The 15,998-nt window shown below is 40.6% G+C and overlaps 2 protein-coding genes across 2 annotated transcripts; both read right to left on the reverse strand.

Moving 5' to 3' along the window:
• LOC138899084 (uncharacterized) lies at nt 1-672 on the reverse strand. Its single transcript, XM_070185199.1, has 2 exons — nt 439-672; nt 1-300 (listed from the first exon to the last, which is right to left on the reverse strand). The coding sequence occupies exons 1-2, from the start codon at nt 670-672 to the stop codon at nt 1-3; spliced, it is 534 nt and encodes a 177-aa protein (XP_070041300.1).
• A 14,319-nt stretch (nt 673-14,991) lies between these two features.
• On the reverse strand, nt 14,992-15,792 carry LOC104108709 (uncharacterized). The gene is made up of 2 exons (XM_070185200.1): nt 15,636-15,792; nt 14,992-15,590 (listed from the first exon to the last, which is right to left on the reverse strand). The coding sequence occupies exons 1-2, from the start codon at nt 15,790-15,792 to the stop codon at nt 14,992-14,994; spliced, it is 756 nt and encodes a 251-aa protein (XP_070041301.1).
• Nucleotides 15,793-15,998: the final 206 nt, after the last annotated feature.

Consider the following 15,998-nt stretch of genomic DNA (forward strand, 5'->3'; position numbering starts at 1 on the left):
CTATGGGTATTCTCCTTTCTCCAAGTATTCCTTGATACCATGGAACCATGGATTTTTGTTAAACTCTTCTTCAACATGAGCATAATAAGCTGGTTGCTTACGAATCTCTATTGGGATAGGATCGATGAAATTCTTGTCTGGATGTTGTATCATGGAAGACATGGCTAATGCATCTGCGAACCCATTCTGAATCCTTGGAATATGTTTGAATTCTATCTTTGTGAACCTCTTGATCCACTCTTGTACATAATGCAAGTATGGAAATATTTTAGTGTTCTTGGTAGCCCATTCTCCTAGTACCTAATGTACCAATATATCCGAATCTCCGATTACTAGCAACTCCTGAATATTCATGTCGATGGCCAATCTGAGTCCCAAGATGTAGGACTCATATTCCGCCATATTGTTGGTGCATATAAACCTGAGCTTTGCGGATACCAGATAATGTTGATCGGTTTCTGATACCAAGACAACCCCAATGTCCACTCCCTTGAAGTTTGCTGCTCTGTCGAAAAACATCCTCCAACCGTCATATGTTTCTAAAATATCTTCACCTACAAACGACACTTCCTCATCGGGAAAATACATCTTCAATGGTTTGTATTCTCCGTCTACAGGGTTCTCTGCTAAGTGATTGGCCAATGCTTGCCCTTTGGCTACCTTCTGAGTCATATAAATGATGTCGAACTCACTTAGCAATATCTGTCACTTTGCTAATATACCTGTAGGCATGGGTTTCTGAAAGATGTATTTTAGTGGATCCATCCTTGATATGAGATATGTAGTGTACACACAGAAATAATGTCTTAACTCCTGGGATATCCATGTCAAAGCACAATATGTGCACTCTAACAAAGAGTAACATGCCTCGTAAGGTGTGAACTTGTTACTCGTATAATGTATTAACTTATCTTTCCTCTCGGTTTCATCATGACAGAATGTAACCAAAGGCTCTATCCAACACGGACAAATACAACAGTAAAGGTCTTCCTGGCTCTGGCGGGACCAATACGGGTGGCTTACACAAGTACTCCTTGATTTTGTCAAAAGCTTTGTGACATTCTTCGGTCCAGCTTGTCGCATCATCTTTCCTCAGCATCTTAAAGATCGGCATATCACCGTCGATTGTGCTATAAAATGGCTGATATAATTAAGATGTCCCAAAAAAATTCATCACATCCTTCTTGTTCTTTGGTGGTGGAAATTCCTGAATAGCTTTGATTTTTGATGGGTCTAGCTCAATACCACGGCGACTGACAATGAATCTTAGAAACTTCCCAGTAGGGGCTCCGAAAGCACACTTTGCAGGGTTTAACATCAAATTGTATTTTCAAAGTCAGTCGAAAAACTTCCCCGTGTGTTATGTGATCTGAACTTCTCTTAGATTTCTTGATAACATCATCCATGTACACCTCTATCTCTTTGTGTATCATATCATGGAAAAGAGTCATCATGGCCCTCATGTAGGTGGCCCCATCATTCTTCAAACAAAATAGCATTATTTTGTAGCAATATATCCCCATGGCATGATAAAGGCTGTCTTTGCAGCGTCCTCTTCATCCATCCAAATCTGGTGGTATCCTGTAAAGCAATCCATAAAGGATTGGAGTTCATGCTTGGAGCAATTGTCAATTAGTATGTGTATGTTAGGTAACGGGAAATCATCCTTAGGACTCGCTCTGTTCAAATCTCGATAGTCAACACACACTCTAACTTTCCTATTGTTCTTCAGAACCAGCACAATGTTAGCTAAGAAGGTCGGGTATTCGACCACTCGAAGGACCTGGGCTTTGATTTTCTTGGTAACCTCTTCCCTTATCTTCAGACTCATATCTTGCTTGAATTTTCTGAGCTTCTACTTTACCAGCGGACACATGGGGTTGGTAGGTAGCTTGTGAGCTACTATGGATGTGCTTAACCCAGTCAAGTCATCGTAGGACCATGCAAAAATATTCTCATATTCCTTTAGTAACCTTATATACTCTTCCTTCTCTGATGTTGATAGATGAATGCTTATGTGAGTTTCTTTGACTGTTTCAGAATCTCCTAAGTTAACTACCTCAGTTTCTTCCAAGTTGGACTTTGGTTTGTTCTCAAAATTCTCTACCTCTTTGACAATTTCCTTAGGCATTATATCATCTTCCAAATCTTCCGAATCACTTTCCTTATATTGTGCTGTCTTATTACATATCACAGTCGTAGGTTCATCATAATATGTCATAATTACGTTGAAAATAATATAGAAAGATAATAATAAATACACGAAAAGCATTAATGCATTAATAAAACTTAAAATTGTCAACAAGTACAACTCGATGGCTCGAGTAATTATTTCAAAACAAAGTACTGATAGTCTTAAATGCCCAAAAACATTTTGAAAATAAAGAATGCTAATTCTGCCAAGGCTACCCAGGTACTCGGTGAGCCCCGGACGATGCAGCGGTCTAGTTCTTGAGAACAACTCCTTCTCCCACTGTATGAATAGTAAGGCCTTCCTCCTCCTCCTCCTCTAAAATTGCACTACAGTCCATATCTTCCTTGTCTAGAAACAACTTCCTCATGTCTGGAGGAATGTTTGGTGCAGTGGTGGTATGGGTTGTTCCAGCGGATAGTAATTGGTACGCCATGGTGGTGTCCAATCCTAGTATTCTTCCATAGTATATTCATATCCAAGACCAAAGGTCGTGCCATGATATTGTGGTCGTATGGGTTCTGTGATCCCCTGAAGCGTTCGGCCAAGACTTTTGCCGGGTTCATATCCTAACCACATTAATATGATTTCTATCTTATTGCTCCACCATCAATCCTTCTCAATTGTGTTTACTCACTCAATGCGGTGGTATGTTTCTCCTCCCAATTTCCTCCTCTTTTTGATGACTGGCACAATGTGGTTGGTGTAAATAAAGTTACTTCCATCTCCATGAATGATTACCTCCTGATGATTCCACTCGAACTTCACAACCTGGTGCACGGTAGAAGCGACCGCCCCAGCTACATGTATCCATGGTAGTCCTAACAATAGGTTGTAGGTGGCGGATATGTCTAGCACTTAGAATTTGACATCAAACCAGGTTGGGCCCATCTCTAGATCAAGGTTAATTTCTCCGATAGTGGCTCTCTGAGATCCATCGAACTCTTTCACATTTATGCTTCCCATCCGTATCTCATGCAGGCCTTTACCTAATCTTTTTAGAGTGGTCAGTGAGCATATGTTCAGGCTCAAACCTCCATCTATCAGGACCATGGCAATGAACTTATCTTCAAATTGCACATTGATATTCAACGCTTTGTTGTGACTCAACCCTTCTGGCGGTAACTCATCTTCGTGGAAAGTAATTTTGTGACTCTCCAGTATCTGTCCAACCATGTTAGCCATCTCCCCACTAGTGATACCGGCGGGTACATAAGCTTCACTTAACACTTTTATCAAGGCATGCTTGTCCTCGTCTAAATTTTGCAATAGCGACAAGATGGATATTTGAGCGGGAGTCTTGTTTAGGTGATCAACAATATAGTACTCCCTCGCTTGTACCTTCCTCCAAAGATCGTCAGTGCCTGTCTTGATGACATGTGGCTTAGATGCAGTTTCTGTGCTTGTTCCTCCAAGATTCTCAGGTGTGTAAACTCTGACAGTTCTAGTCATACCTTGAGCAATACCTATCTCTTCCATCTTGGCTTTTCCCTTTATTCTTGCCTCCGCAACATAATCCCGTGGGACGACATCAAACTTATAAGACGGTGTGGGAGCTACCATCACAGTAAAAGACGTAGCTACCTCGACCTCAAATGGTGCTTGGGTTTGCACCACAATCGGCGATAGGGTGAAAGGAGATGTTTTAGGAGTATCCCCCTCTCGAATAAGTCCGATGGATTCCTCCTGATTCCATTCCTCATCATTTTCTATTACATTCACTCCCTCGCCCCTATGATCTGGGAGAGGATTATTACGGATATTTGGCGCGGCTTCATTTTCTTGTATAACCTTGGCATCGATTACTGTCTAAATCTTATCCTTCAACATGCGACATTCTTCGATTATATAACCCTTCATGCCCGAATGGTAGGCACAAGTTTTGTTGGGGTTAACCCACTAGGAAGGGTTCTCAACAACAATAAGAATAGGGGTGACATAACCAACGACCTTTAGTCTCTCATACAGTTGGGCTATGGGTTCAGCGATTGGGGTGTATTGTCTGGGAGTTCTGCGGTCAAAGTTTGATCGTGGCTTTGGGTAATTTTGGCGGGCGGGTGGAGGTGAATGGTAATATACGGGTTGGGTGTTATAGGTATGGTAGGTGGTGGTAGAGTTTTGGTAATTTGGAGGTGAGGGTTGATATGTAGGTGGAGGTGTTTGGTATGTAAGGGGAGACTTAGGTCCCTGGGCTACCATCACGACACCCATTTCTTTCTTCTTCGAGATGCCTCCTGATTGCAAGGCTTTGTTTGTGGCTTGCAGCGCCTCAAAATTGGTCACCATCCCACTCTTAATTCCTTCTTCTATCCTTTCTCCTAACTTGATGATATCTGAGAACTTGTGATTCTCGATAACCATCAATCTTTCGTAATACTACAGATCCTGAGCTCTGCTAAAGAACTTGTTCATTTGTTCTTCTTCAAGTGGTGGCCTCTGGTCTCCAACGAGTAGCATACTCGTGGAAGGTTTCTGTTAGCTTTTTCTTGAGGTTCTGGATATAGAAAATGTCTGGCGTGTTCTCTGTATTGAATCTGAATCAGTCTATGAAATCTGATTCCATGCTCACCCAATTCACTCGCTTCTTCAGATTCTGACTGATATACCAAGATAATGCGTCTTCGGTAAGACTGCACATGAACAGTTTCATGCGGATTTGTTCATTCTTACCCACTCCTACAAGCTTGTAGCATTCGGTTGTCAGATGCACCTTTGGATCACTGGTTCCATCAAACATCTCAAACTTGAGGGGTTTGTAACCCTCCAGCAATTCTACATCTTGCTGGATACACAAACCTTCGTAGTTTAAACCTTCAACACCCTTCCCACCTTCAATACTTTGGACTCTCCCTGTTAGTTTCTTGATATCTTCTCATGTTTCGAATGAGCAAGTCCTTCTCTATCGGCTCAGGTATGTATGGGGTTTGTTGTGGGGTATGGGTTAAGGTTTCCATGTATATCAGGTTACCTTTCCTGGAACTTGGGTATATGGGTGATCATTGATTTATGTTTGAGGGGGATCAAGGGTAAGTTGTGGTGAGTTTTAAGGAGTGTGATAAGCGGTGGTTTGTGGATATTGGGTCGGGTAAGGATGGTGTTGTTGAGGGGTTTGCATTGGTGCTGGGTTAGGGTTTTGGGGAGGTGCGGGATTGTGATACTGGTGCACTCCAGGAGGATTCAAAGCTATGGGTGGTGGATTTTGGGTTTGTGTGTTTTGCGGTGGTGTTTGGTTCTGAGTGATTGTGTTTTGCTGGTTGATGTCAGGAACATTTAGAGTAAGGGAGAGGTTTACCAAATTTCGGACCTATTCAAGCTCACCCTGCAGCTCCCGTATTTTTTGCTCCAAACGTAAGACCAAGTCATTCTGTTCCGGCGTACTTCTTCCATTCGAGGTTTCAACATTCTCTATTATGGTAGCACTGTCTCTTCGGTTACTACTTAGATCATCCATCTTCCTTTTGCCTTTGTTTTTCGGATCGCTAGGTGGAGGACCTCTGGATTTGGTGTGGTAAGTTGATGATGCCAGAACGCACGAACTAACCTTTGAGAATGAGAGTAATCAAAAGAAATAAAAACAAAAGGTAACCAAGTAAGTAAGACGAAGTAAAAGAGTTTTTGGAATATTTAATCATGTATCACATAAGGTCATGCAGTAAATCGCGTCCTAATTTGGGGACCTCATTGTGCCTGAGGTAGACCTAAGCGACACATAGACTTGAATAAAATGTATGCCAATGTTTTCCTCATTCCATTAGTGCGAAAATAAGCCAAATCAATCTTTCGCTAAATCGATAATAATTATAAAGTCACTAATGGCATTAAGCCTTATTACAACGAAATCTTATCTAATCTAGAAAGTAGTAAAGAACATTATCTCTTAGTTTACTTGGTCCCTGAAGGACCTTCTCCGTGCTTGGCTCTCTTGACCCCATCAATCATGTTCCCAGATCACGCATGTCCAGTAGCAATTAAGCTTTTGCCAGCTTCCCTCCTTCATCATCGTCCATGCCCTGACAATCCCAAAGCCATTTTCTCATCTTCCCCTCTAGTTCCATCAATCCTTGCTCTAGATGTTCTAACCTCTCTGTCGGCTTATTGGCAATCTCCTTCCATTCTTTTATCGCCTCCATATTCACTTTATGTTGTTCCAAATGCTTAGCTTCCGATTCCTACACCCTTTTACGTAGCCTTTTATACTTCACCCGTGCCTTAGCCATTTCATCTATGATCCTATGTTTCAGATTAACTCCCAGTTTGACGCCCCAAGCTATGTCATCCTCCAACCATGAGAGGTAGTAGTACATATGACCGGCGTAATACCTGTCTAGTTCAATAGTCTCTCCTTTCACGTTGATCTTTTGTTTCCATATGTGTTGCGCTTCGAATTTGAACGGGATGACATCCCCTTTGAAATCTGCCTTATACTGAACCATGTTGGAAGCCCGAGATATGACTTGTTTCCTTCCAACTTGCCTCATTACCCTTATAGGAGCATAAGGATGAATGCCTCACAACCCGATCAATACTGAGTGAGTAGTTCCTTTGGATCTGATAATGAACTCACTACTAGGAAACCATTCAAACTTCCAATGCACTTGCTCGTTTGTCAGATTGCTGAAGAAACGCACCCATCCTACAACATTTCCAGGCTTTGCAAACATGTCTAGAATGAATGTCATCTTCTTTTGATGATGACTGGTTATGTAGTCATTCAGTGGCCTCCGCAGAAGCTCCCGGCGATACTCACCCCTCTGAAAGTCTTCCAACAGCCAAACTTGTAGCAATAGATTACAACCCTCAAAATGTCCGGACCCATGCTTGCACCGATCCAGAGCACGGTACATCTCAGCTAAGATCATCGGGATGATAGTGTACTTTTGCCCCTCAATACCCTCAATCAAGGTCCTGGCGACCATGGCTAAGTGTTGCCCTAAATTACACATGGAAGTATACACGGTCAATCAAGTAATAAAGTATGAGTATAGTATCGTTCCCACGAGAACGTGTGATCAATTATCAACTAAATCAAACAATTTCTAATTTATCGAGTCAAGAACGATTTCAAGGTGATTTTTGTTTGATTAATTCTACTAATGATAATTGCAAGTAAAAGAAAAACTAATGAACTAGAACACTTAGCGCCAAAGATTAATTCAATGAGAGATAATATTCCAGGGTCATGGTTATGTAACAATCCTATTGAATTCTTCAATTAACTTGACTTATTAATTTATCTGGGTTATTAACTTGCAAGGACCATAATACTTGTAGAAATTTTACAACATCTACTCTCCTAATCAATTTATTCTAAACCCTATATTCCTATGAGATTAGAGATAAAAAGATCGCATTAATAATCTCTTGCAAAATTGGCTAAGCACGGCAGATAGGTATATTTCTATCCGTATGGGCAAATCAATTCCCCAATGACTAGGTTCAAGATCATGCTCTATTCGATCCTATTGCAATCAAGAATTACCTCTTTCAAGTTCAACTCAAGATTCATATATAGTATTTCACTGTTAGCTAGGCAAAAAAATAATTAGGCTTAGGATATGAATAAACAACTCAACATGATAAATTAAATCATCAAATCAATCTCCGATTATCAACATTCATGTAAAACCACAACCCTAGAATAAATAAGTTTATCCACGCATAGTCATGGTAGCAATCTCAATTAATTCCCAAGAATACATAAAAATCAATAATAGAAGGGAAAAATAAGAACTCAAGATGAATTCCATGGTTTCCGAACTCTGTTATGGCTTTTCTTTTCTTCCAAGTGTGTTCTTGCCTCCTCAAAGTCTTCTCTCCCTTCAAAAAGTGGCTAACTCTAATATTTATATGGTTTAGGGTTTAGTTGGGCCGAATTTGGCTTCTCCTATTTCAGATTGGGAAAGCTGATTTTTTCTACTCCGGTCCCGATCCGACAAAGTGAACCTCGCTTCATTGTCCGGGACTTTTTGGGTTTCTTCTGCTCTGGTCCCAGTCTGGCGAAGTGAACCTTGCTTCTCTGATCAGGACTTTTCTCTTCGGCTCTTTTTTCACTAATTTTTCTTCCATTTGATCCTTTTCCGCGCAAGTTTGTTCCTACACATAAGAAACGTGTAATGATCATATTTTCACTTCAAAAGCGGTGTGAACTCCTGCAACTCACACAAGAAATAGTACATGCACTCACTCAAAACATGCACTTTTCACCCTTTATCACCACCCCACACTTAAACTCTTGCTCGTCCTTAAGAAACTTAAAATTAAGCGCATAGGCAAGAAACATATTTTAAAACGTACTCGAGCATCACACCAATAACAATGATTTATATCAACACTTAAAATCTAATATAATAACTATTGACATCTTTCTTCAACATTAGAGTCATGCCAAGACTATTTAAAATATTTGTGTGACAACATCCTAACCTCAAAAGATGACTCCAATACATTCCCTACTATAACTCACTTATTGTGCCAATTCAAAATGCCTGGACTTTACCAATCCTTTGTAACTCATGTGCCCTCACCACAAATCAAAGATTAGAAATTATCCCACACACTCAAACATGCATTCAAGTATATTATAAGGACTTACAAATCAAAAGAACTCGCTCACTCTCTCAAAGAATTTCATGTGCATCCCGAGGTCGTACCATAGGCTTGCCCGTAGTATATGTCTCTAGTTATCTAAGCTTGCGAACTCTAGGATCAAATAGGTCTTTTCAGGTTGTAATGTAGGCTAAGGGATGGGTAGGATATACTTATGTATAGTGACTAAAGCTCTTAAGCACTTTAATACACTACACTTAACTTTCAAATACACGCTCTTCATGACCAATCCAAGCAATATCATGAAACCATGTACAATTCGGCCTTTCTCTTTAAGCACAACTATGCATTCTCTAGCTAGATAAGAGGAATATGTGTATTTTCTATTAATTTTTTTTCTTTCTTTTTGTTTTATTTTGTATTGTGTATGGCCTTATTTATTTTTCAACACTCTCCCCATTTAGGTTTCCCAGCTAATGATCTTTCAAAACATACGTGCATCTTTTGGCCTTTCTATGGTTCCACTCAAAATCTACCTCAACTCTCACCTTACTCTTCTAGCGACTTAAGTGCTTTTGGAGGTAAAGGTTCAACAAAATCTAACTAAGAATAAAAAGGGGACATGTTTGTAATGTGGGTGCCAAAGAAAAGGTTTATAGGCTCAAATGGGCCATCTAAGGATAATTTTGTTTATGGTGGCAGCTCAATGGACAATCAAAGAAATGCCTACATCATCTCCTAGACTCATAAAGCTTACTTATGTCGCTTTAACTAACACACGGGGCAAGTTCTAGACTAACACAAGATAGCACAAAATGTAATCAAGACCTCACATCACACAATGCACATGATTCACTCCGGATGGATTAAGCCCGACTCTCAGGTTAAACAACTAAGCATAGTCATTATAACAATTCCAACAATTAGGAAGTAATCACAGGAGTCAGCAAATGAGCATAAATGTCAAAAGAAAACCACACATATTGTCAAGGCATGTAATTATAAAGATCATAACGAAAGTGACGAAAGTACTCAGTTCAAATGCTCGGAACCTAAGCCTCGATATAAAATATGTCAATAGCATAGATGCTCAAGTTCTTCCTATTCTATTATCAGTTAAAAAAAAATCTTTTAGTATTTTTCTTTAGACTTCAGTCCCTCAAGAAAACCGTCTAGGTAATCCATCATCGGGAAAAGTCCATAATGATCAAAAGAGAATCTACCTAAAAATACCCGGTTCAAGAAAATGGCATCTCGGGAAAGAACCGTGGTTTAAAGAAACCCGGGATTAAGCCACTAAAACAATGACTACAATGGCCATAAGTGTGCTCATGTAATTACAAATGTTTCACTAGCAATTAAGCACATGTCACAAAAATCAAAGTCTAACACTCCAACACTCCACCTCACACTTAAGAATGTTCACTGTCCTTAATCACATCCACAACACACCTCAATAAGAGATATGCCATGGTCGTATGCAATAATAATTACCCAACTAGGAGTCGGGGTTGAATCCACTGGGAGTTATGATGGGGAGTTAGGAGTATATATTTAAAGCAAGCAAATGGGTTATCTAGATTGCACTTTCATAATAAGTTTTGGTTTCTTATTTCTACTGTTAATCTAATGATTGCAAGATAAAGAAAATACACTAGAGATAAATGTTTTTAAGTTTTTTTTTTCAAATGGGTAAAAGGCCTAGGGCTGTGACCATAACCTAGGTGTTTGCCTAATGGGATAAAGATGTTAATGCTTGTTTTGTTGATTGGGGTGTGTTATAGCTCTCAACTCTATGTTACCCACTCAATACCTCTCGATCAGAGAGTGCTTTTGCCCAATTTGGCTTTCTCAAGACCAAATGGGTATCATCCAAAACTGCTGATAAGAGCTCAAGTCGGGTTATCACTATCTTTAGGTTGAACCCTTTAATTGGGTTAATCAATCTCTCAATTGACCAAATTTCTTATTAGCTAAGTTATCCTAGACTAGGTCCCTCTTTTTCAAGTGGAGACAAAGTCAAATAGGCATGAACTAATGTTTGCAACCATAAATTCTACAATTAAAGCATGAACTAAGCTAAATAATCAACACCCAATCATAAACAAGCACTAAATTAGATACCCATAAGGTTTATACACTAGGGTTGGGTCACAAGCCTAGTAATAGTCTAGCTACTCATAATGATATTTGAAGAAAATAAGGAAGAAAAGCTAATTAAACTCATAATGGGAGGATTAAAATGATTAAATCTAATGTAAATACACCAAAGTAATGTAAAACTTCCTAAAGTAGTAAAGAAAAACGGCTACAGCAACTTCAGATGCTCAAAACTTGACCTAATTTTTTGAAATTCGTCTATTTATACATGGCTGAAAATCTCGGACAAAAATACCCCTCGGGAGGTTCTGCGGCCGCACAATTCCATGTGCGGTCTGCAGATTTCTTCAGCTGGCAGGAAGTGGAGTTCTGCGGCTGCAAATTTTTGGATTGCGGCCGCGAGGCAATCTTATGCGGCCACACATTTCTTGTGCGGTCCGCAATTCACAAAGGCACTTGGTCTTGGTCTTTTTTCATACTCTCTGATCTTTGACTCTTAGCCCAGTTTTGCGACCGCACAATTCATTTGCAGTCCGCATATTGCTGAAAGGTCTACTAGATTTTCCTTTTTGGTTTGCGGCTACATATGGAATTTTCCGGTCCACAATTTCTTCTGCGGCCGCAGAATTCCTTCTGTGGACCGTACATTTATGCTTCTGCGCCCTTTATTGCCTTGTGCTTCAGAACACTCCTTTTTGAGTCGGATTTCATCTCAGGAGACCAAGATTCCAACATTCCTATAATTTGCACAATTTCATTAGTTTCGGGAACACAATTCAATACTTTCAGACTAAAACAAAAACTAAAAGGTGCTAATAAGCATTCAAAATTCCCACTTATCAGTCCTCAGTTGCACAATATCACAAAAAACACAAATAAGCAAGATCAAAAGTAGAGTGGGTGTCAGAAATTCCCTCAAAATCACTGGGGTCGTGGCAAGGACTGTCACCTCAGTCCCCGAAAGTGCTGGCTCCTCTAGTGCGACTCCAGACGCGTCAACTGCCTTAATTAGCTCGCCCTCCCAAATAGGAGGAAAATCAGTCACAACATTCCCCACACCCGCTACAGTCATAACAGCTAGTCCTGGCTCCTCCGCAATAGTGCCATCAGTAGCACTGAAATCAACCTTTTGGAGCTCCTTTGTATTAGTCTATAATTTTATTTCATGTTAGTTAGTACAATTCAAGAATAAGTGGGGAAGGCAACATCTAAGTCATGGCTAAGTCGGCCGCGAATGACACTAGTCTTAGAAAGAATACAATTGAAGTTCATAAGACACCCAACGACCACCCCACACTTAAGAGAAGTTTGTATTGCCAATAGAGGTAGGTTAGTTACTCAGACTTCACTAAACCTCACCAAAACATTCGAGAGGACTCCCATGGGGGAGGGAGGAGTAGACGAAAAAGAAACAAAATGAGAGAAAGAGAGTTCTTACCTTGGGGAGATGGGGCGATGGGGGAAGAGTGAGGAAGAAAAATGGGGAGGGGGGTTGTGCGCTTTTGAGTGAGAGAGGGAAAAGTTTTTATTTTTATTTTTATGTTACTTTATTTTTGTGGTAAAACAACTAGAAACAAAAGTAAAAAAAAAGAATAATAAAATAAAAAATACTTGGGGGTCGTGCCAGGCCCGTGCGACGCGTGACCTGGAGACGCGTCCCGTTGCTGTCTCAGTTGTGGCCAGTCCCAGTCTCGCAAAGCTATGAGCACTTCGATTCCCCCCAAAAATTTTCTCCTTAACATTCTCGATCTCAGTCTCACGAAGAGACCTCCACTTCTCTGCTGCCTCCACACGTTCTTTAACGAAATAGCAACTAGAGAGAAACAATAAAGTTGGGTTGCCTCCCAACAAGCGCCTGATTTAAAGTCACGGCATGACAAAACCAATTCTTAAGCATCTTTTAAGGCAATTGAGGACTTATGATGATCCACGTCACCACCCCAATAATGCTTGACTCTTTGCCCATTGACCAAGAATGTCCTTTCCGAATTTGGTGCTCTTAATTCTATAGCCCCGTATGGTGTCACACGCACTATTTCAAAAGGTCCAGACCATCTCGATTTTAATTTAAACAACTTCAACCTAGAATTGAATATCAATACCAACTAGCCCGACTCGAAATGGCGATGCTTGATATGCTTGTCATGCCACCTTTTGGTCTTTTCTTTATATAACTTGATGTTCTTATATGCATTTAGCCTGAATTTATCTAGCTCATTTAGTTGGAGCAATCTCTTCTCACCTGCCAATTCCATATCCATATTGAGCTTTTTGGCGGCCCAAAAGGCCTTGTGTTCTAGCTCAACTGGAAGGTGACATGCTTTTCCATAGACCAACTTGTAGGGAGAGGTCCCAATATGTGTGTTATATGCAGTCCTATACGCCCATAGAGCATCCTCCAACATTGCAGCCCAGTCTTTCCTATTTGCACTGACTATTTCTCCAAGATTTGCTTTATTTCTCTATTCGATACCTCTGATTTCCCACTTGTCTGAGGGTGATATGCGGTGGAAACTTTATGCTTGACCTCGTATTTAGCTAGAATGTTGTCAAAAGTGTATTGCAAAAATGCGTACCTTCATCACTTATCAAAGCTCGAGGGGTCCCGAAACGTGTAAAAATGTTCTTCTTGACAAAATTAGCTACCACCTTCGCATCATTAGTAGGTAAAGAAATGGCCTCTACCCACTTAGACACGTAGTCCACTGCTAACAAGATGTATTTGTTCCCTCTAGATGATGGGAATGTTCTCTTAAAATCGATCCCCCAAACATCAAAAATCTCCACCTCAAGAATGTTCGTGAGCAACATCTCATTTTTTTAGTGATTGTCCCAGTTCTCTGACATCGATCACACTTTTTCACAAATGAATGGGCATCTTTAAATAGAGTCGGCCAATAGAATCCCGACTGCAGAACTTTTGCAGCTGTTCTATCACGCCATGATGTCCATCATAAGGTAAGGAGTGACAATCGTACAAAATCTGATCCACCTCCTTCTCCGGAATGCATCTCCTCACCAGTTGGTCAACATATTGCTGATACAAGAACGGCTTATTCGAGAAATAGTAGTTCATGTCGGTGAAAATGGCCATCATACACCTTTGAAAAGTCGCCGGTGCATTGAATAACCCGGATGGCATCCTTTTAAAAGCGAAGGTGTCGTAGGCACAAGTAAATATAGTCTTTTCCTGATCCTCTGGTGCTATAACTATCTGGTTGTAACCGGAGTAACCATCAAGAAAGCAATAATATTCATGCTCGGATAGCCTGTCCAACATCTGATCAAAGAAAGCGAGAGGGAAGTGGTCCTTGCGCGTATCCTTGTTGATTTTCCTGTAATCGATGCATACCCTCCAGTCTGTCACTGTTTATGTAGGTTATCAACTCATTTTGCTCGTTTGCCACAATTTTCATGCCTCCCCTTTTTGGCACGCACTACACATAACATATCCAATTGCTGTCAGAAATAGGAAATTTGATCCCAGCGTCCAGCCACTTGATAACCTCCTTTTTTACTACCTCATTCATAATATTATTTAATCATCTATGTTTATCCACACTAGGTCTGTGCCCATCCTCCAGGAATATTTTATGCATGCGAAATGACAGACTAATTCCATTGATATCAACAATAGTCTAGCCAATGGCCCCTTTATGTTCCCTCAGAACCCGCAGCAACTTGTCCCCTTGCACATGTGATAACGAGGATGATATAATAGTATGTAAGGACTCCGAAGCACCTAAGTAAGCATACCAAAGATGGGAAGGTAAAGGTTTGAGATCTAATTTTGGAGCCTCCTCAATAGATGGCTTAGGTGGTGTCAAAGCCAATGACCTGTGAATTTCCTCAAATCTCTTCAACCCATTGACATATTGACATGTCATGTTCAAAACTTGTTCAAGTTCTTCCACCAGATCATCCTCCTCTTCTTCTTCATCAATTAAAGCTCTTCTCAGAGGATCTTCAGACACCAAGTATGGCATTGTGCCTGCCAATTCCTTATCCACAGTTGTGATCATGGCTAAATCTTCATCGTGTGCAGGCAATTTGAGCGCTCGGTATACATTGAAAACCTCCATTTTGACACCCACTCTCACGGTGATTTGTACTTCACATACATCAATAATTTCTCGGCCCATGGCTAGCAATGGTCATCCCAAAATAAATGGGACTTCCTGATCAGGCTCGTAATCCAGGATGACAAAATCAGTTGGGAATATGAATGTTCCCACTTGGAGCAGCACATCTTCAATGACCCCCTCGGCGCTGGCTAAGGATATATCTACCAATTGTAATACCACCGTAGTCAGTCGAGGGTCTCCCAACCCTAGCTGTCGAAACACAAACAACAATATCAGGTTTATGCTTGCCCCAAGATCACACAATACGCGCCCAACCACATGTTTCCCCATTGAAATTTGAATTGTGAAGCTTCCTGGGTCCTTCAATTTAGGAGGCAACTTATTCTGAATTCTGGAACTACACTTCTCAGTGAGTGCTACAGTCTCGAACACAGTTAGCTTGTGCTTGTTTGCTACAATTTCCTTGATGTACTTTGCATTCTTTGGCACTTCATGCAAAATGTCCACCAATGGGATGTTAATGTGCACTTGTTTTAAAATATCAAGGAACTTCTTGTACGCTGCATTATCCTTCACTTTCTGCAATCTTTGAGGGAACGCAGGTGGTGGCTTTAAAACTATTGGTTGTGGTTGCTTTGCTACAGGCTCTTTAACTGGCTTCTCTGACTCTTTTATAATTTCCGATTCAACTTCTGTGGTTGGTTATTTTTCACTAAACGTCACTTGCTTTCTCTTCTTTGATGGGGCTTCTTCTAATTCGCTCCCATTCCTTAATGACACAGCATTAATAGGAGCCTTAGGATTAGCCTTAGTGTCGCTAGGTAATGCTCTCGCTGGTCTGGTGTTCTGGGCAATATCAAGTTGCCCCATCTGTTTGGGCCTACTGGTCAGCCATAAACATTTTTAGCATATCCTCGATGTGACTCATCAAATTTGTAGGTTGCTCAGCCTTTAGTGGTATATATTGCTGTTGAGGAGGTTTTCGCTTGTACTGATTCTGAGCACTTTGGGTTCCACCCCAAGAGACGTTTGGGTGGTTCCTCCTGTTAGGATTGTAAGTGTTACCATATTGATTC

This window comes from Nicotiana tomentosiformis, chromosome 9 (genome assembly GCF_000390325.3).
Source record: "Nicotiana tomentosiformis chromosome 9, ASM39032v3, whole genome shotgun sequence".
Classification (NCBI taxonomy): domain Eukaryota; kingdom Viridiplantae; phylum Streptophyta; class Magnoliopsida; order Solanales; family Solanaceae; genus Nicotiana; species Nicotiana tomentosiformis.

Bases quoted from the DNA above. Each gene is read 5' to 3' on its own strand.
- LOC138899084 (XM_070185199.1), bottom strand. From the start codon at position 672: ATGACTCAGAAGGTAGCCAAAGGGCAAGCATTGGCCAATCACTTAGCA. The intron at 301-438 runs GTATCCGCAAAG...TTGGTACATTAG, and splicing joins AAACCGATCAACATTATCTG to GTACTAGGAGAATGGGCTAC.
- LOC104108709 (XM_070185200.1), bottom strand. From the start codon at position 15,792: ATGGGGCAACTTGATATTGCCCAGAACACCAGACCAGCGAGAGCATTA. The intron at 15,591-15,635 runs GTGAAAAATAAC...AAATTATAAAAG, and splicing joins GAGAAAGCAAGTGACGTTTA to AGTCAGAGAAGCCAGTTAAA.